General features: G+C 39.8%; 1 protein-coding gene across 4 annotated transcripts in view; it reads right to left on the bottom strand.

The window, feature by feature from the left end:
- Positions 1-19,796, bottom strand: part of GRIA4 (glutamate ionotropic receptor AMPA type subunit 4) — a 215,799-nt gene extending 196,003 nt beyond the window's left edge. For 2 of the 4 annotated variants that reach the window (XM_041417023.1, XM_041417022.1), the window contains exons 1-2: positions 19,697-19,796; positions 18,390-18,548 (exon numbers count right to left, since the gene is read on the bottom strand). In XM_041417023.1, coding sequence (XP_041272957.1) covers positions 18,390-18,548; positions 19,697-19,784 — 247 coding nt within the window. In that variant the 5' untranslated portion in view covers positions 19,785-19,796. The remainder of the gene's footprint in view (positions 1-18,389; positions 18,549-19,696) is intronic. The other 2 variants (XM_041417024.1, XM_041417025.1) reach the window with 2 other exon arrangements.
- Positions 19,797-20,539: the final 743 nt, after the last annotated feature.

Below are 20,539 nucleotides of genomic sequence, written 5' to 3'. Positions count from 1 at the left end.
ACAGCTTTGATGTTTCTAGGGAAAATAAAACATACTGCTAAGGCTATAAACTTGCTCATGACAACACTGTAAGATAAAAACAAGAAAGTATGCACAATTTTTAATTTATTTTCATAATAATAGCTTGCCATGTAATAGCTTACTTGCTTTTAAAAAAATCCTGTTTTTCAGACAGAGCATTTACAGAGAATGAAGAAAACCATAAAACACACTCATCATGAAGTTTCTTACACCTATATCTAAAATGTAATGTAAATGGCTCTCAGGCTGTGCTCCATCTATGAAGAAGCTAGTGAAGGAATTTAGTCCCTTCCAAGCCTGCTGGCAACTGGTTCCTTAGCCTCAAGCAAGTATATCACTTTGTTTTCTCCATTTGTAAAATATTTGTGCTTTGGTCTGAAAAACAATGAAATGTCCTGAATGCCTTGTTCAGCTAAGCATTTTGAAGTGTGCTTAACTTTACACATACACATATTTGCAAAGGCTTTGACATAATAGGTTTTCTTGAAAAAGCCAAAAAACTTTTTTTTTTCTGAGATGAGCCTTGAAGAACATCTGTAACCTTTGTTTTAAAGTGGAATTGCTAAAAGCATACTGGATGGATCATAAAGTAATTATTATTTTCACTTGTAGCTTGGCTACAAGTAACTTGTAACTGATAGGGTGTAATGTCTTTCTGAAGTATAAAAGTTCCCCCTTAAGCTCTCAGGTATGGGGAATAGGACCACACCTGACATGATTATGTCATTGATTTCCTTCTCTTAAACTTTTTTTATATTTTCAATCTTTAAATAGCAGATCACTGCTGATGAGAACATCTAGCTAAAATGAAATCTCTATGTTTGGCACATACATGAATAAAGTGTTGGAGATTGGACCTCAAGTCATTTTGCCATGGTATTTCCCTAGGAGATGCTACTGCACACATAGCATACATAGCTGAGCATTGAATCCTTCTGAAATTTGCAGCTGTCCTGGAAATTGGAAAAGAAGTTGAAAAAAAAGAAATTGGCTGATTTTACTTATTTTACAACCAAAAATAGAACCAGAACTTAAAGTCAGTTCACCAAACTACTAACTCCGTAATTGGGAGAAACCATTTATGTACTTCAGCAGAAAACCTACTGACCTTTTTTTCCAGACAAAATAAACTGCCTTTGACATTTGGTGATTCAATTGGGAGAAATATTCAGCCCTATTTTTCAGAAAAGTGAGAACAACATCTGCCATTAGCTTTCTGGCTGATGGAACAGTGCTCTTGGAAATAAGACACCAAATGCCTGATCAACAGAAAATGAAAGAGTCATAGACTGGGTAAATTGGAAGGAGCCTGAAAATCTGTTTCATTCCAACCCCTGACATGGGCAGGGACACCTTCCACTAGACCAGGTTGCTGAAAGCCCCATCAAACCTGGCCTTGAACAATACCAGAAATGAGGCATCCACAGCTTCTCTGGGCAACCTGTGCCAGTGCCTCACCACCCTCACAGGAAAGAATTTCTTCCTAATATCTAATGTAAATGCAGGAGAACTTGCTCCATGACTGTGCCGGCCACCAAGGTGAGACTCGCTGGTCTCTAGCTCCCACTGTCTTCCTTTTTTCCCCTTCTTAAAAATGGAGGTTTTGTTTCTCCTTTTCCAGGCAGTGCGAACTTTACCTGCCTGTCATGACTTCTTAAGTATGCTTCTGAATATCATTTTATAAGCAGGTGTTTTCGCAGTAGGCAATGGAGTATCTGGCATTTTTTGACTTTTAAAAATTACAAGTTTTCATTCAAAATCTATGAATTATGTTCCCAACTGAACTGCATCATGTAGAGTAAAACAAGTTAGTTCCCCTGAAATTTTGTGCTCCCCTAGACTTTCCCAAGACCCACGTGTGGGGACTAGTAGAGGTCATGGAGCTTCCCAGACAAGTCCTGACCAAGACAGTCAAAGAGCCACCCCATTTAGGAGCAAGGTAACATATATCTGACACTAAGCCTCCACACAAATAGTACATTGTATTAAATGTCATTTCCATCCTAAGCGTCCCAAGACACTTCCACAAGAAATAAGAATATTATGAACAAACAAAGAATTTCTATTTTCTATCTTCCACTACATCTTTCATTTAAAATGGTAATTCAAGCCATGGACATATATACTGCAGAGTTGCCATTTATTCACCTTTAGGTTAAAAGCATTCCTAGTTATAATAATTACCTCTAATGATCTAAAATTATGTGCTCATCATTTTCTTATATCTGATTACTTCTCCAAAGCCAGCCTGATGGTTAGGCAATCGTGTGCTTTGCTATCTAGACTCAAGTTACAGCTGAGTATGTGATATACTGAATATATATCATGTCTCACATGCTACTTTTAATTTAGCCTCAAAAAACACTGTTGAAGCTGGTGATTGTATGTTAACAAGAGAAGGACTGTGAAAAGTTCATTACCTAAACACGGTTTTATGTCATTAAATCACTAACATATCATCTATCCTACCACCCAATCTGATAAGCAATTCCTTAATATTTATCATTAAGTCAGTTGGATTTATATATTCAAGAACAAATGCAATGGACATGGTTAAGAATTATTTCATTTAATACATCCGAAGTTTCAGTGGTTGCTATTAAGTAACTAGAGAAATGTTTGGCACAGAGCATATATAACATCATGGCTGATCCTGTAGCTTTTGCATTTAACAGCTCACATTGTACTTAAAGCTTTGTTTCAGAATTCTGAACATTTGTGATGAATGTACATTTGTCCTATTTCCAGCCCCTCTTCCTGGAATGACTTTGAGAGTTCAAGAAAAATAGCTGCAGCAAGACAAAATGGAGGAAAGAAAAATTCTACACACTCTACTCCAGCATCTCTTACCTATGCACCATCTTCCATTTATCTTTCTTGCGCTGCAAAGCCAGCCCAGTCTACTTGTCTACCTCCTATTAATGAATTATGAATATACCTGATAATTAAAATTCAATATTTACAATCCTGGCTGTGCAGTGGCACAATGTGTGATTCAAAGCTGTCGCTCTGTGTTAAAAGCAAGGTATGCAGATCTCCAGGTCTCTGGCAGCATTTCATTTCCTTGCTAGAAACACTTAGCAGACACGCTCTTATGACACGGCCACAGTGTATTAACCCTGAAGAGCAAGAAGAAAACCCACATAATTTCAAGGTATACAAACAAGCAGTTATTTTGCTTATTAAAAAGTCTGAAAGTTTCCCTCTGAAATCTCCTATTTTTGCAGTCACTTATATTCATCTTAGTAGCTGCAACTGACAGAACTCTGCCTGCAGTAAGCCTGAAGCTGATAATGAGCATTTTAAGGTTATTTCCCCTATGGAAGAAATGCTGATGCCCTCTCCAGCCCTGCTACCCGGCCACCCTCTCCTGCGGGGATGCAGGTGGGCAGCTCCATGTCTGGAGCCCAGCTCCTGGCAGGCAGACACAGAGGTGGGCACTGCTCCACACAGCTGGAGCTCAGGGCAGGTTTGTTCCATCACCCTCTCAGAGCTGCAACCCCCCCGACTTCTGCACAACTCTACCAGCTGAACCTCTGCCCCACCCGATAAGCAGCCCTGCGTGTCCCCCGAGTGCGTACCCAGCCCTTCCCAAGGCGGGACAGCGGCTGCAGGGACACGGACCCCGCAGGGAGCGGTGCCACAGCCCTGCGGGCAGCACTGACACATCTCCCCTGGCAGCGAGCTCCTCCGCAGGGCGCTAATGGCCCGTGAAACAGCATTCATCCAACACACCTGCCCCGGTGTGCCTCACTGAAATGGAAAGTGCCAGCTCTGCCCACATTCAACCACTTTTTTTTTTTTTTTTTTTTTTTTTTTTAAGATTTGTAAAATTTATGCAGGTGATTCTCGGTTACTAGTTATGAAATTAAGATAAAACGAAACAGTGTCCAAAAAGCAAACAAAAAACGAACATCAAAGCTAAACTATCATCCCAAGCATATCTGAAAGATCACACCTGAATGCTCACATCCCTTGCTCACGCTTCATCACATCACTAATCCTCTCCTTACAAAGACATGCATGTTAGAAGGACATGTCCTGCCCCCTCTGCAGAAGGACTTTCCTTCAGATCACAGTTGGTCTTTTTGACCAAAGAACTCAGAAAACACACATGGGTACAACAAAAAGAAGAAAAAAAAAAAAAAAAAATATATATATATATATATATATATATCTAAAAATCATCCCTGATAGTTAGCAGGTTCCTTTCACGAAGCTTGGTGGATGTGATGGCCCAAGAGGGAAGGAAGAAGGAGGGGCAACACCACATCAGGCAGCTCACTGGGACTTGACTCCACTCATCTCCTGCTGCCTATTCTTGTTTTTCCTTGTTACTGCCTAAACCCAAGAGATCTGCCATGTGCAACACCACAGACAATGACCCAGGAGCAAGAGGGGCAGAACAAGCTGCTGAAAATCACTGTCATCCCATGAGCAGCATGTGGAGCGGGACAGAGGTGACTCACCAAATGCTTCTACAACGCATGTGGACATTCCTGAATATTATAAAACAATGATTAAGCTGAAATAGATAAGGACAGCACCTAAAATACAGTTAAAAATACAGTTAAATATACAGTTATATATACATTTGTTGCTGGGACAAATTTCACTTTGGTTTTACATCTCTACAAATTCTGAAAACTGCCTTAAGTCCCTGCAATGTCTCTGGTGTCCCCATCCTGTAAGGGACAGCAGATCACTGAGCCAAAGCTTTGCCCCAGGAATTTCTAGCTGCTGGTTTTTTATTCTCACACTGGGTGCTCTAAATAAGCAATTGGATGAGTATTACCACAGAGTTATTATTTCTGTCATAAATTTTCAAAACTACCTATGTGAATAACTGTAAGCCAAAGTCCTTCAGGGACTGGCATAAATCCAAAAACTGTCTGAGTGCTAGATTTAGTATTTCGATCATTGAAGTGGCTGAAAGTAGTACAAAAATATATGCACAGAAGGACAGCTCTCATCAGCTATACACATTTACACAGACTTCTGGGCAACAGTTTCAACCAGAAATTAACAACTTGGTCTAAGTAAAATAACTCCCATACAGGCTTCCAACAGGGTAGTGGAATTTAGCCAGGATATGCAATGCTTCAAGTACCTTAAAGTCTCTTCCTGAAAAGCATCTCCTAAAGGTTTACAGTTCTCCACATAAAGCCAAAATACAGCATTTTATAGGTATTTAAATGTTTTATAAAGCTTTATCTGCATACAGATGGAAGAAACCAAGTAAGATGTTTCTGCATGTATCTGCAGCTCAAGCTGAGATGCCAGCCCAAAATTCTCTAGTGTAGCCTCAGTGACTAGTTCCTATTATCCCAAACCTCCTTTTTTGGGTACAAACACTGTCAACCAAGTTCATAATTTGGAAAACAAGTTACAATCCTAAATAAAAAGTCCAAGCTCCGAAAACTAATCTGCATAGAGGCTGTACTGGATGAAATGCAAGAGTAAAAGGCCCAAATAAGGATAGGGTCACCATCTTCTACTCTCCTCATGTCCTTCACAAAGCCAAAAGGAGATAGAATTAGCTGGGTAAACGCAGGCGTGGTGGAAACGAGCTACTCCAGCAAACCTCTGCTGCAATCCTTTGGGACCACTGTAGGGTGTTCCAATTTCCAGGGGATTACAGCCAAACAGACATCAGGGACCAAAACACCTGTTTGGTGAGGATGAAGAGAAGAGAGTGAGAAGTATTGGGGTAAAAGCATTTCATCCAGTGCGGCACCAGGAATGGCCACATCCAAGCTGCCCTCAATGGAGGTCTGCTATGGCTAACAACTGGTTGTGCAGGGAGCAGAACTGTGGTACATCCTGGATTTTAGGAAGTCTGAGGCATTATTTTCTCTCCTGAAGTTAAGCATCAGGACAGACACATTAATGGAAGTGACAATGAATTCTTTCAGTCACCCATGCTACAGATGCAGGGAGATAGTCTGCTTTGCTCCTGGCTTGTTTTGAATGCTTCCATTTCTGTCTGCTGAGAGGTGGAAAAAGGGGCAGGTTCCCACTAAAATGTGGAATTGTTCATTATTCTCAGTGTGGAAAATCTATATCAACAAGTTAAAAAAATAAAACCTGAACCTTAGGATTTTAATGACTTTTCCATTTTTGACTCAGTGAAAAAACTATAGCACCACTTTATTCCTTCACATACTGTATGGAACTTATCATCATCACAGCACTAACAATAGGTACAAAGTTTTGAAAGCTTGACATTGTACCTTATAATTTTAGTTAAATGTGAAACACTTTTATTGAGGCCAAGAAAAGGCCCTGAGGGATTTTATTTCAGTAGACAGAAACTGCTAACTTACTGTGCCAATAATCCAACAGTTTGCAGACAATACTTTCCCAGACAGGAAGGCAGTACATTATTGTAATAAACATCTTTTAAGAAATCAACAGGTTTAAAACTATACCAGTGTGTTACATTTCTGGTGGCACACACTTCACTCTCCTAACTAGTACTTCTAAGACCTACATGATGTGTAGTCAAGAAAGGAAACTATTTTATGTAAGCATGCTCCCTCTGAACCAGAGAGATTATCCTTTAATGTTGTCCTGTCTTTTATCAGCACAAGAGGAAAAAAAAACTTCTTTTATAGGCACAAGAGGAAAAAAAAACTTCTTCATGGTGCCGATCCTCTCATTCACATTCTCTTTCATGACTTCATTTGTGCAGTCAATTGCTCACAGACATGAATATGAAGGTGGCAGTACAGCCCTGCTTTACCATATAAAATACAAGGTAGCAGGAAGGTGAGGCCCTGGAGAGCAGTTTTTCTCAAGTTGATGCTCCTGAAAGGGGATATCCACACCTTTTCAAATGGGTAACATTATGCTGGATCTCATTTTCATTTCACAGACCCTATATAAGGGCAAGGAACTGCAAAAATTATTATTATCCTATTACTGTAATTGCTCAAAGGAATTTCTGCTAGTCTCCCATTTAGCATAGTATGTGAAAGGCTGACAAAGAAAACATGATTAAGTTGTGAATCTCTGGTTCCTGCCAGCTGTTCTGTAGAACAAGAGATTCCCATCATAAACAGTAACCAAAAGAATGATGGGCTTTCTGGTCCTTTCATCAGGAAATTAAAAAAACAGTAGTCCTTCAACATCTGTAGAGACCCAGAAAAAAATGGCGGGAAGCAATCCAATTCATCTGCATGAACTGTTTTTTGTGGTACAGCACCACCACTCCCTCAAAGTGTTGAACACGTTGAAGTCCAAGTCTGACTTGGGGGAGTAAGACAGAAGAAGTAAGTAAGTGGTGCAGAGATGGAACAGGCAGAGTTTTTCTGAGGTCATATAAGGATGCAATTTCTTTTTTTGTTTGTGACCAAGAATCAAATGTTTTATATTCTTTCCCTTTCCTTCCTTTCCCTGCAGTAGTTAAGCTGACAGCTATCTGCAATCAATACATTACAGGAGCAAATAGGCTGCTGTGGCTTTTGATGCTGAGCCCAGAAGCCACAACAGCCTTTCCCTAGCTGTGGGGTAGGATTGGGACATTATGACTTTGGTTCTGGGATGCCTGGATCCTCTTCAGTGGTGCAGAGCATGGGAAGCACCACGTCATCTGCTACCACTGGTGGTGCTTCTTGAACACTGCTCCCATTTTGTCATGTAAAGCTGGGGCATGTAACAATAAAAACCAGGAGAAGAGAGAAGATGATAGCTGATGGAAGCAAACAGAATTTTCTTTTTAGTTTTTTGCTATTCCATAACTCCTCCTGTGCTTCACTGGACATCTGGTCTAGGTTTTACTTCCCCCTCTGTACTAAGTTTTCAGCTTGGCACAACCAAATGTTCACCTTAAAGCTTTGTAAAGTCATGTCAGCTCACACCAGCTATAATGCCTGGTTCACAAGCACCAGCCACACCTTCCACCTGTTTTCAGAAGCAAAAATTTCCCATGCAACAAGTAGTGCTCCATGTCAGTCTGTTCTCTGCTCTTTGAATCCTCTTTCTCCAACAACAAATAATGGTGTTTCCTTAATACACAGCTCCTGATGTATCTTGAAGCCCTTCTCCCACCCAGCTGGGCATCCACAGAGGGCAAAGAAAACTTCAGGGGCAACATCTCAAACTCTAAATTAAAGTCCTTACTCTGGGTAATCTCTGATTTCTGAGTCTGCAAAGGTGCCTGAAGAATCACCACCTCCCACCTGGGCTCCAGATCATCTCACACAGCACCTGCTGAAACCTTGTCGATCATCTGCTGCACACATGCATTTGCATTAACTGTGCCTGTTCTTTTTCTGAGTTATCAGAAAAGACTTTTACATTTTCCAGCTGATTTCAATAATAACTGAATAATAACTAATTTAAGTAAAGCATTTAATGGACAGAGTAAACAGAACATTGTAAATACAGCTATTACTGCAACAATAATTAATTGTTGAGGTCTTCTGTTACTAGTTGTCCCTGTTTTAGTGACTTAATAGTGTTAGGAAAAAGCGTTTGTCCTTTTTTATTCTTTCCATATACATCTGCTATTCAGAACACTGCAACAGATCATCAAAGACAGCTATGGGAGCACTTCTTGTATTCCTTTATTCAGTCTTTTGCTTTCTGCAAATATTTTTGTGTTTTAAATCTCATTCATCATCATGTTTGTGTTCAGGTTGCAATCTCATCTGACACACAAAGCAGATGAAGCTAGGGATTTCCAAAGCTAAATTCATAACTCTTGATATCTTAAGCTAACAGCCCAAAGCCTCCAGGTGAAAGCAGTAATAGATTCACATCCTCTGTGGCTCATAAAAAGTGAAATATGTGTAACATATATGACCATTAAGTTGCATTTGTAGGTAGATGAGTCTGTGAATACAAATAATGGGGATTAGCATACATTTGTTAGCAAAAATGTACTCAATGGTCTTGAAACACATTTACCAAGCTTATATTACTGTTGCTTCAAGCCACAGTCCCTGCTGGGGTTAGATGTTTTTTTCTCATGAGAGGGAAAAAACCCTACCATTTGTGTCCACCCTAAGCATTTTTCAAGGGAACTTGAAAAAGGCCCCAGTAAGTCCTTACATGTTTTGCCGTACCTAAACAATGCTGAAGGTGTCCCAAGCCACCTTTCTGTGCTGGCAAGACACAGTTCCAACCATCCAGAACAAACCTCAGGGGCTCTGGGATCTGCACAACTCTGACCTGGATGAAAATCATGCTGATTACGGTATCCCTCTGAAGTAAAAACCAACAATAAATGCAGTAGACTTTTTAATTTCCTACTCTTTATGGCTCCTACAATCAACACAGATAAAGACATTGGGTGACATATCCCAGTGAAGTGTTGATGACATGACAATTTACCTGAGATTTTTTTTTCTGTCTTCAAGTCAAGAATGGAGTTATTCAGGAAAAAAATAAATTACAGGCTGGATAAAGCTATTGAGGCTGGCTGACAAGCAACTTGAGGGTCCCACTGAGTGACCAAAATGGTCCCACCTAGCCTTAATCCGTGGACATTATTGCATAATATCCACACTCCCACTCACTTGGTGACCTTTACTTTTTCTTTGTTGAAGCAATGATGCTCGTAGCCATCAGTCAACATTTCCTCCCCCAGACTGCTCTCACATCCTTCCTGCCTCATCTGTAAGGACTTCTAACTTGGATCACTTCCGTTTGGCACCACACCTGACCTTCCAGACACACACTTTGATGGGATCTATGTAATCCTGCAGCAAATGCCAGTGAAGGTCCTCAAAATACACCTCTACACCTCTTATGCTCTTTTTCTAGAATCTTTGTGCCTCCAGAAAGCAACTCTGCTTATTAATTAATCTGTAAAATAACATATAATACAGTATTACTCTGCTGCTTTTGCCACCTGAGAGAAGCTGACCAAAGAACTGATTTTTAAACAAAGGACCTGAGAAAGAAAAAACCCCACACCAGCTCTAAACTGGAAGCCACACAAACAGCTAGATACAGAGAGTGTTAGCAGGGTGTGCAAACAGCCCCAAACCCCAGCTTTTTACTTGGCTTCTGCTTTCTACTTGGAGGGGAAGTGAGAAAAACTCCTGAGTCAGCCCATGACTATTGATTTTTGAAGGAAATTATCCTTCCAGCTGCAGTGTTTTTGAAAAGTCCACTCTTAAACACTCTTCTCAATTTAAACGAAAGGAAATCACCAAGGCTGAAGGCGTTTATTAGCAAACCTCTCCAGGATAGATCCATACAGAAAACCTGGAGGATATCACTGAAAGAAGATCCTACACTACTCTGCTGAGTCTGACAGTCTGTAAAACCTTCTTCCCTTTTCACCCCATCAACTTAGGTGAGAGAACAGAGAGCTCCATTTATTGATAGCCACGTGCTACTTACAAATTATTATAACTTTCTTTCCAGAACTTTACATGAAGCATCTGTGTTGGATAAAATCTTTCTCCTTTGTACTCAGTGTTTTCCAGACCTTAATACAGCATCATCCAGATCCATATCTTACACTAGCAAGTAGCGTGAAACACCTCTACTGAACATCAGGAATATTAAAGTAGCACAGGAAGCTTTTGGGGACAAATAATACACTATATTTTGTGCTTTCTTTTCTACAAGAATTTCCTCTCTTTCTGCTGTTTTTACCTTGCATATCTATTACATGAATAGCTTTTCCCACTGTGAAAACAGATCTGATCCTGACATGGTGACATCAGTGAAGTCTCTAATAAAAGGAAATCATGGAATGGTTTGGGTTGGAAGGGGACCTTGATGATAATCAAAAATGAAGCATAAAGTATGTCTGAGAAAGAAATTAACAAAAACTGATTATTTTTATAATAATTCCTAATTATTTTGCATGATAATTTCTAATATTAACATAATGTATCATCTTTTGCACCACAAAGTGAAGATGAAAATTCCATATCCTTGAAAACTGTGGCAAGCAAAGCATAAGGGTCTCAATTCTTTTCAGCAATTAACTCTCCACCTGTGAACTTTCCTAAAATTTTATAGATATTCACTAGGCATATCTGAACTTTACATCAAGGACATAAAATCAAAAATAAAAAAATGAAGCAAATAAAAAATGAAGTTGCATTTTAACGGGTTTAAAAGTTCATGATGAAAATACACCACAGAAGAAACTGGAAGAGTGTGCATGCAGACATGGCACAGGATCTACCCCATAGAGGGTCTGAAAGCGAGAAAAAGAGAGCTGCTATGAGTAGATAAATAATTATGTATTTTAATACACCTTCAAAATGTGTTTAAAGCCTTTGCCCACAAATAGTCTAATAAATAATCTAGTGAAAAGTGTAAGTACCTTTTCTTTCTCTTGGGCTTTATTTGTATTTACAGGAAAAAAACAACTACATGTTGGTCATGAATATAGTGAAAGGTTCTGCACAAGCCTGCATGCTTCAGGAACAATTGATGCATATAAATACAACACTGAAGTAGCCTGTGGAACACAAGAAAACAGTAACACTACTGACTTTCTTTGTAAACAGGCAATTATGTACCAGGGGTCCAATTGCTAAACATTTTGGTTTTTAAAAATAACAGGAGTTAAGCAATTTAGTAAGTTTAAAAATTTGAGCTATGAGATGAAAAATGAGAACATACTCCCCTTGCAAATAAAGTGGATTCCTACTACTCCTTCTTTTTAAGAGGTTCCAAACTGCAATCACTGCCCAGGTTGAGCCCGTATTTAAATCACAAACAGCTCTGTCTGGGGGAAAAAAAAACTGCAGAACAAGGGCAAGTGTTTGCATTGGAGTTTGTTAATGCTAGCATAGCTGGTGAAAATCCAGCCATTACAGTAGCTTTCTTGTAAGTATCTGGGTATTTCCAGTTGAGTCCAACATAAACCTTAGCTATAGCCAGCTCTGGAGGAACTGGAGAAGAGGAAGGAGGAGCTGGGTCTTTCCAGTGCGTTGCCAGGACAAGAGTGATGGGTATGCGTCACTCTGGTTCCATCTTTTCACCACATGGAACCTGCAATTATTTGTACAAGTCAGGCAGACTTCATCTGGACTATGGGAAAAAGAGTAGGGAAGAAACACAGTCCTCACAAGGAAGCAGCAGCACCAACAGAAGACACTTGCCCCATGCATTATTGCACAGAGGAGGACAGATTTTCCCAAGTGCTCAGCCATAAACTCTTCCCAAGAGGAAGGCAGGTGCTGCTAAGGACTCTGGAAAATACTAGAATGTCTCTGAGTGCCAAATGTAGGGTAGCCTTTCTATTTGAACTTGCGTGCCTGAAAGCAGACATCACTAATACAGAATTTTTGACAGAACTCAAGATATAGCTGCATTGACAAACAACTGAATCCACATCAACATTGATACAAGCCAGTAGGATCTCTGCAAACCATAGCAACAACCAAAAATCTATGTAAGAACCTAAACTAGAGAGAGGAAGATGTTAAAACATCTGAGAAAATTATTAAAAGTAAAGCAACGCCGAAATTTCAAAACAAGACACTGTGATCAGATACTTTTGAGTAAATTTATTTTCCAAAATTCAGAACAATTTTTGATTTACATGTGAATAAATTATCTAGTTTGACTTTGCGTCCTACAACATAACTTCGGTGTGCCCACCTCAGTTGCAGAAGTGGACTTGGCGCTGTACTAATCCAAAATCTTTGCCTCAAGCTAAGTGCCCAGAGGAATGGAAATCTAGAGAAAATGGAAATCTAGAGAACAGGCCAACTTTTCCCTACAGTTACAGTGGTGCAACCATAGGGACATCTTCACTTTTGCACAAGCACAGATCTCGTACCCTTAAATCAGTCATATATTAAGGAATAGGAACTATGAGAAATTATTATTTGGTCATACATATTTAAATCCAAAGAACTTCACCTGCTCACAATCTGGAACTGCACAATTCATTGGAGGATCTAAAACTGTTAAGAAATCAAAGCAGACGTCTTCCCCTCTCATGAACAAGCAAGTCTCAAATCAATCAAGAGCTAAAAATGAAATGCATGACTTATTTTGACTAGCATACAAACTTAGATCACAATGATAAAGCTGAAGTTAATCAATTTAATTTACTTGTTATAAGTGCTTTGTCCTACACAAGAAGTACTGCACTGCTCTGCCTTCTGCAAAAGGAATGAAGGAACACAGTCATTCTTATTAATCCTCTAAAATAAACAATAAATTATTTCTATAGGCTACTATAAAGCTTTTGAGTTTAAAGTTTTAGTCAGTCCAGTAACATGCTAGGACAAATGCCAGGGAGATGAATGTTCTGGATTTCCAGGGTAGAAATCTGACTGTATGTCAGTGAAGGCCCATCATTTGTTTTCCCAACAATAAACCTGAAAATTAAAACTAGACTCTGATGGATTTGAGATATTGACAGTTGATCTTCTCTCTGTTGTACGGCTATTTACAAGTATCACATTTAGGGCCATGAAAATCTTTGAATATATATGTTCTTATTTCTAAAGAATATAAAGAATCCTTCTTATGGCAGATGACATCCAAGTACACACATGTTCTTTGATTCCATCAGCAAGTGCTAATAATAAAAAATGTTAAGAGAAATTGTTTTCAGTAATTGGAGTCTAGCATGAGATAAATTCTACGTATTAAAGCAAAACACTCACTTCAAAGGGATTTTTGTAATCGAGCCCATCTTAGAAGGGTAAAATTTAATCCAGTTCCATCTTTCTAGCCAACTGGTACACTATTTGCTTTTGCAGTTAGAACCTGACTGTATGATAACTCCCAACACACTCCAAACTGCATACTTGGGAATACTGCTCTGCTCTTGATAGCAAAACACCATTCAGCTGTATGAAACCTCACTTTCTAAATAAAGAACATCATGTTTTTAAATGACACTGATTATTCAACCAAGGTTACGCTTCTATTGCTAAATTGAGTTGTAATTATAAAGCAGAATTAATAACCAAATTTAATGAAAATCCCATTATGATGCAGCTGTGGAAATCAAAAGTTGAAACTCCTGTAGGTAAAATGACAGATAGTCACAATATAAGGGCAATACTATGTGTGAGTCTATTTCCTCAGCTTTCTGGAGTTCTCAGCAGAAAGTTAACTCCAAGATGACATTGCTTCTCCCCTCAGGAGCACAAGCCCAGAGACAAACACACAGAGAGGTGAAGGTGACAAGGGAGGCTCCTGTCTGACCTCAGGGCTGCCTCTGACCTCAGCAGATCCTCCCCAGAAAATGCATTCCCAAATGTGGGAGAATCAGGCCCTCCAATTTCAGGTCATCAATTCCACATAAATCTAGAGGGCACAAGAGTCAAAGACACTAACTCCTGGAGAAAGAGGAAAGTTATTCCAAGATGCAAAAATTTTAATTCCAGTAGCTTTTCCTCTCATCCATGTGGCACATAAACAGGATTATGCTTTGGGACGTTTGATTCTACTGGGATTAAAATCTAGTAAGAACGGAACTGTGCAAAAGAGGAAGGAAGTGTCTCGTTTTCCCTAAATTACGCTTATTAGGTATATATTCATCTCAGAGTACGCATGAAGTCAAACAAAGAGAAAAGCTTTACTTTTAGTATAAAACACTAATGAAAGACTGGAATCAATCTCACTTCATCCCCTTTAGCCTAATTCTGTGCAAGAACTGCAAGCTGCTGTAGATAAAGGATTCTTCAAATTTCAACAGAAAACTTCTCAACCACAAGACAAGAGTTGAAAGGCAAATAGTTATTTGTAAAATCGTAGCACTACCTCTCATAAGTACTCAAGCATGTTTAATGTTGACTGCACTGCTGAGATATACTAATGTACTATATAGATGGAGCACAGAGGAAAGAAAATTATTTTGCATTCAGCTAAAGAATAAATATATACAATCCTCTCCAAAAAATCAATGTATTGCTCCAACATCTGAAATCAAACTGAATGCAGGTATATTTCTAATCATGAGCAGTATTTCCTGCTTCTAAGTGGCAAACCAATGTATGCCAATAGACAAATGTTTCAGCCCTGGTGTATTGTGTTCTGATGAGTAAGAATCTTGTACTATTCATGTTTTTGAATAATTTCAGCTCTGTCAGTAAGAGGGATTCTCTGAATAATGTATGCAGTGCAAAAGAAATGAACAGAGTTTAAATAAAACAGGCAAATTTGAAGGAAAAAGAAAAAGGACTGAAATCTCCAAAGTGATATAGATCAGATCAATTTTGATAATTCACAACAGATTCTATCTGCTAAGGCAACCTGTTTCATATGCATTCAAGATTTAAAATAAAAATACTAATGTTCTAGGCCTGTTTGAAGAAAACAAAAATGTATAAAACAACCATTGGAAATTAGCCATGACATTGAACACACAAAATGTTTCCAGTTCCAAAAGTACTCCTGGGTGAATATTTTGATGTATGTTTTTTACCTAGTGAAAAGAAAAAAAAAACCATTAAAGTTTTGCCAGTGTTGCAGTGAGTTACCTGCTAGTATGCCATCCACAGTCTTTTGGAATAATCTGTCTACTGCCCCTGACACATGCAAGGGGTAAGGCCCTGAATCTTCACAGTAACCTCTGCAGCAAATGGAAACAGAACTAGAGGAAACTGGTAATATCTCAGAGCTTTATGCTTGAACTCACATGAATATTCATCTCAGTCCAGCAGCTCTCAGGCTTTTGTACTGTATGTTTGTGGACATGTGCTCTGAGTAATTTCTATGCAATAGCAAAGTCCAAACCCACTGTTTCACAGCGGTTCAGCAAAGAGTTTTCATTTCGTATTACTATGAAATCACTTAATTCAGAGCTGATGGTGAGGGTTTCTTTAATTAGGTTAGAAAAACTCACACATCTGCGCTTTAGAAGCCTCTGTCAAGCCAGGAAATTCAATCACATGGAAGCCAGTGTCCTCCAGCTATCACACAATTGATTTTTGCAGGACTCTGCTCACATTTAGCTTAAGGAACATGAGATATGTTCATTCAGTTGTCAGTCGGTTTGCCTACATTTCATTAGGAGAATATCTGTTGTTTAAAAAAATATTCTTCAGTAATAAAATGTTTTTAAAAAGAAGAAGTAGTCAGATTATTGGCACAAGATTGTAAAATATGAAATAAATATAAACTTGGACTAATGCAAAAATACATGTGTGTTTAAGTGGCAAGTAGAAACATAAATAAGGCCTTTAGAATTACTTCTATTTAATACGGATATACAGAATTTTATGAGCATACACACACATAAGCATATAAATTTAATTTTTCCTTTCTTCTCTGCCTCCCCCCCATACTACAAGGATTCATCATTTCTAAAGCTATTAAATACTTTGGAACCGAAACTGGGTTCAGCTTAAAGAGGAAAAAAAAGGATCAGGTTATGAATCACTATTTCTATAAATGACAGCAAACATAATGGGAGAGGTGTTCCTAAGTTAAATATAAGGCAAAAATAGCACAAGGTGGTTGGAATGAGAGAAGAATCTGCTGCAAATAGTGTAAATGAACAAAGGTTTGGGAAAACACTTTTTGAATTTAAGGTGTTTCGTTTTACACAGAAAAGTGGTCCAATTTCAGACAATTTTAAATTTGTGCAAATTAGAATTAGTTCACTAACATTCAAAGGGAAAGACTAAGCAATATCCTTAATCCAAAATGTAGCAATAGACTGAGAAATTGTCAAAATGAGATGCATAGAGAATCTAGATTAATTGACTGCACCTGAAATTACTGATTTTAGTACACAAAAATTTTAGTCCCATCCCATTTACCAAAAATTTAAGTTCAAAAATGCTGCTGTGTCATTGGTCTCCATGGAATAACTATCAGTGCTTGTAAAAGTTGACATGAACTGTAGTATTTTCTCAATGTACTACACCTGCACAGACCTGATTCCTTCCAGTTTCAAAGCATCTTTTGAAATCTTCCTACCTTATGGAATTTGATACTGATTTCCAGGCTAAACACAAATTATACATTGCTTAATACAGAATTCATGCTTTACGGGACATCACTACTTCCTGCATAAAATGAATGGAGCCATTTTGGCAGCTCAGAAGCTCTTCCTCTTAAACAAGGTGGCAAGGTCATCTGAAACTTGAAGTAGCAAAGACTTGTATAAATAAATTTAGCAATCATGCAATAAATTATTCATGAGAACTGCACGGCATATTGTATGTTGACATACTAAAAAGTGCCACAGTGAGAAAGTGAAGAGAAATACAGCACATATTTTAAAGGCATGATGAACACTAAGACATTCTCCAGTATGTTTCTATTTTAAACTCACTCAGCAATGTCGCTTAGAGCATCTACTTCCAGAGGCAATTCTTTCTTGAATGAAGAGGAGGGATTTGAAAACTTAAGAGCTACAGAGGAAAACCTATAGAGTCCTGAAATATGAACATCAAAGTGGTAACGCTACTACAGCTTTGCCCCACTGTGCACCACTGTCTTACATAATAACATGAATTTCTTTTAAGAAGCCAGACATACACAAAAATAAATAGAAATAATGCTTTGCCCCTCTCAGAGATTAGGCATATTCAGTACATGTTTTAACCACTGGTAAGGACCCTGGGGAGACTGAAATGTAGCTAGTTCAGCTAATTATATGTGACTTTTTCAAAAACAGAAATTAAAGAAAATAAATGTTACCTCATTTGTTAAGGGCATTTCTTGTTCTGTCTTCCTCTCATTGTGTATGTGCATCTGTGTGTATGTGGGTGTGTGTGTGTGTTTATAAAATATATAGTAGGATGAGAATATTTGTTCCAGTTGAGGTGGTCTGTGAAATCAAGTAGATCAGATACTAACTTGATTTGGCACCAATGTATAGAGACATATCCACAGGATGTATGCATTACGAAATGGTAAGAGACATTTACAACCTAGAATATAAGAGCAGGGCTGCCTCAAGTGACATCACCAGATCAACTGCAGCGTCAAGCAACTCAGATATATTATCCTGCACACCACTGCTTCCCTGTCTCTTTTCCAGCCATTAGAGAAGCATTTGGGAGCACAAACATTATCATATATTTTCAAATACACGCAAGGCACAGAAGCATGCACAGAAGCAAAAAAATGTGTAGGGTTTATGCACTTATTGAGACATTCATAATTTTTCTTTACAACAACAAAATTCATCTCCATAGAAACGAGGAAGAAAGAAACTACAGTAATACTGCAGTTTTACTTTTTACTAAAGTAAATGTCACATCAGGTTAGTCAGGAGAAGGCAGGAGAGGGTATTTTGCTCCAACAAGGAACTAACGAGAACTGCTGCCCCTTTTGCTCTTCTGCAAAGGCTATCTGTACCAAAGACAGACTTACTGATGTATTTATAAAGCAAGATAACTATGTGGTTTCCTGTTCTTTCCACTGCAATTTATGCATAAGGTGGTGGGATCAGTGGCATGTTTACTTACAGGCATTTGTTACAGCGAAGCTGTTAGCTGTTTCAATGTTGTCTACATGAGGAACCAAATTAAAAGGTGCTTCGGATGCATTGGGGCTGGTGTTATGAAGAAAGATTGCTAATCGAAAAGCAGTGTATTCCTGATCTGTGTTCCTGATGAAGAGACCACCTACAAAAAACAGAAAAAAAAAAAAAAAAAAAAAAAGCAAAAAGCAAAAGCAACTGGGTAAATCATTTGCAAGCCACTTACTGTCTTGTAAAACCGAGCAACTGTCTCTCCCAAAGCTGCACAGTAAGGCAAGTCCTAAGACTTTAATGGATAAGGAACTAATCGTATTCATAATCACAACCACTGCCTTTAAATCACCGTCCTCAATCGATTTTAACCTCCCTGATGCATTCACGCTTCTTTTCTGGCTTCTCGGTTTTCAGCCTTTCATACATAAATACACAGATTTGTCATGATTACAGTGACCTTTTAAAGTGTTTAGCCTCCATCTCCCTGATACTGAACACACTGGTAAATCAGCTGCTCAACAGCCTCTCACATTAAGTGGCGGGCTGATTAAGCGGAACGATGGTTTCTGGATTAAAAAAAGGGAATACCAACTCGGCGCAGGATAATCTGCACTGAAGAGGAAGATAATGAACTTTGCTCCTCTGCAGCCATGTGCAGGCAGGGAGCAGCTCAGCCTTATTAGCAGCATCTTTACAAGTCCACAAGAAATGATGCAGTGATGGAGCTGAGCTGGAAAGAATTCAGATAGCTGCGTCCCATCCCAAACACGTCCGAGAGGGAAGCAGGAGGCGATGGGAAAGGGGTGAGAATGGGGCACAGGACTATAGGGAGACACTTAAAAAACCCTAAACTTTCCAACTACAGAGAGCAACGAAGGACAGTGTAGCCTTTTACCCCCCCACCATCCCTGCCGGCTACCGCAACCTCTGGTGCTCAGGACTCGCCATTCCTTCGAGAGTCAGGCAAAAAGCAAGGGGAGTCGTAGGGGGCTGAAGCAGCCAAGGGGCATCAGCCCCGATCCCCTTCCAGCCCTGTCCATAGCGCACACCCGGGGCTGGAAGGAGTTCTGCACGAGATAAGCATCCTCCTTCCCGCATGCGAACGCACGCAGAAATATTTACACACACAGACACACGGAAGCATACATACAGAAACACGAGGATTATTGGTGCAGGCACGGAAATGGGATGGTGCTGGAGGAGAAATCTGCAAAAACTGCCTTCAGAGCCTCCTTTCCAACTCACTTCGCAAAGGATTGAACCCCTGGACACACGCACGCAGCCCAATGCAGCGCTTACCTATTTGTACGCTGCTAGGAAAAGCTCCCATTGCTAGTCCCCAAAAGCCAGAAAACAACAAGACAAGCTGTCTGCAAATTATCCTCATCTTCTCTTCTGCCTCTCTGTCTCGCCTTCTCCCGCTCGCTCGCTGGATGCTGCTCAAAGAGGCATCGAGGGCGAGGAGGATACACACAAAACCAGGAAAAAAAAATTTAAAAAAAAAAATAAAAAGGGAAGGGGGGAGAAAAAGAGAGGTTTCCTCCTTTTTCTTTTTTTTTTCTTTTTCTTTTTTTTTTTTTTTCCTGATGGTTTGGTTTTAGAATTTGTTCGCTATCCTCTCCCGCTCGCGCCCTGCCTCTCTCGCGGCTGCCGCTTTAGCAAGCCATGCCGCCGCGGCGGATTTTTCCCGCAGTCTCCATCGCCGGGGAGCGGAGTGTGTCCGGCTGCAAATGTTGCACATGCAGAAGATGGTGGTGAGTTTGGCGGCGGGGGGCAGCGTCTGGCGGAGGCGCGGCGCGGCGCGGGCGGACATGCGCCGTGTGCCCCCCGCCGCGCACCCGCCCGCACGGCGTTTGCTTTATTTGTAATTTCTGGGGGGGCTTTTTTAATTTTTATTGCTAGTGCTGGTGGTTTGTTTGGTTTTTTTTTAATTTATTTTTTTCTCGCCCCCTCACCCCGCCTTTTTCCTGCCGCTCGCCCATCCGCGGGCGCGCAGCATCGCTGAACTTTGTGCTGCGGGAGTGGGGCCGGCAAGGACAGTGCCCCGGGCTGGGCGCGGGAGGCTCGCCCGCCGCAGCCCATCACGGGGGCTGCTGCTATTAAGTGCCCGTGGTTATCGGTGAAGGCGGCCGCGGAGCGGGC

The sequence above is a fragment of the Onychostruthus taczanowskii genome, unplaced genomic scaffold (assembly GCF_017590055.1).
Source record: "Onychostruthus taczanowskii isolate IOZ18803 unplaced genomic scaffold, ASM1759005v1 scaffold54, whole genome shotgun sequence".
Classification (NCBI taxonomy): domain Eukaryota; kingdom Metazoa; phylum Chordata; class Aves; order Passeriformes; family Passeridae; genus Onychostruthus; species Onychostruthus taczanowskii.
This window is presented reverse-complemented; position numbering and strand designations above follow the sequence as displayed.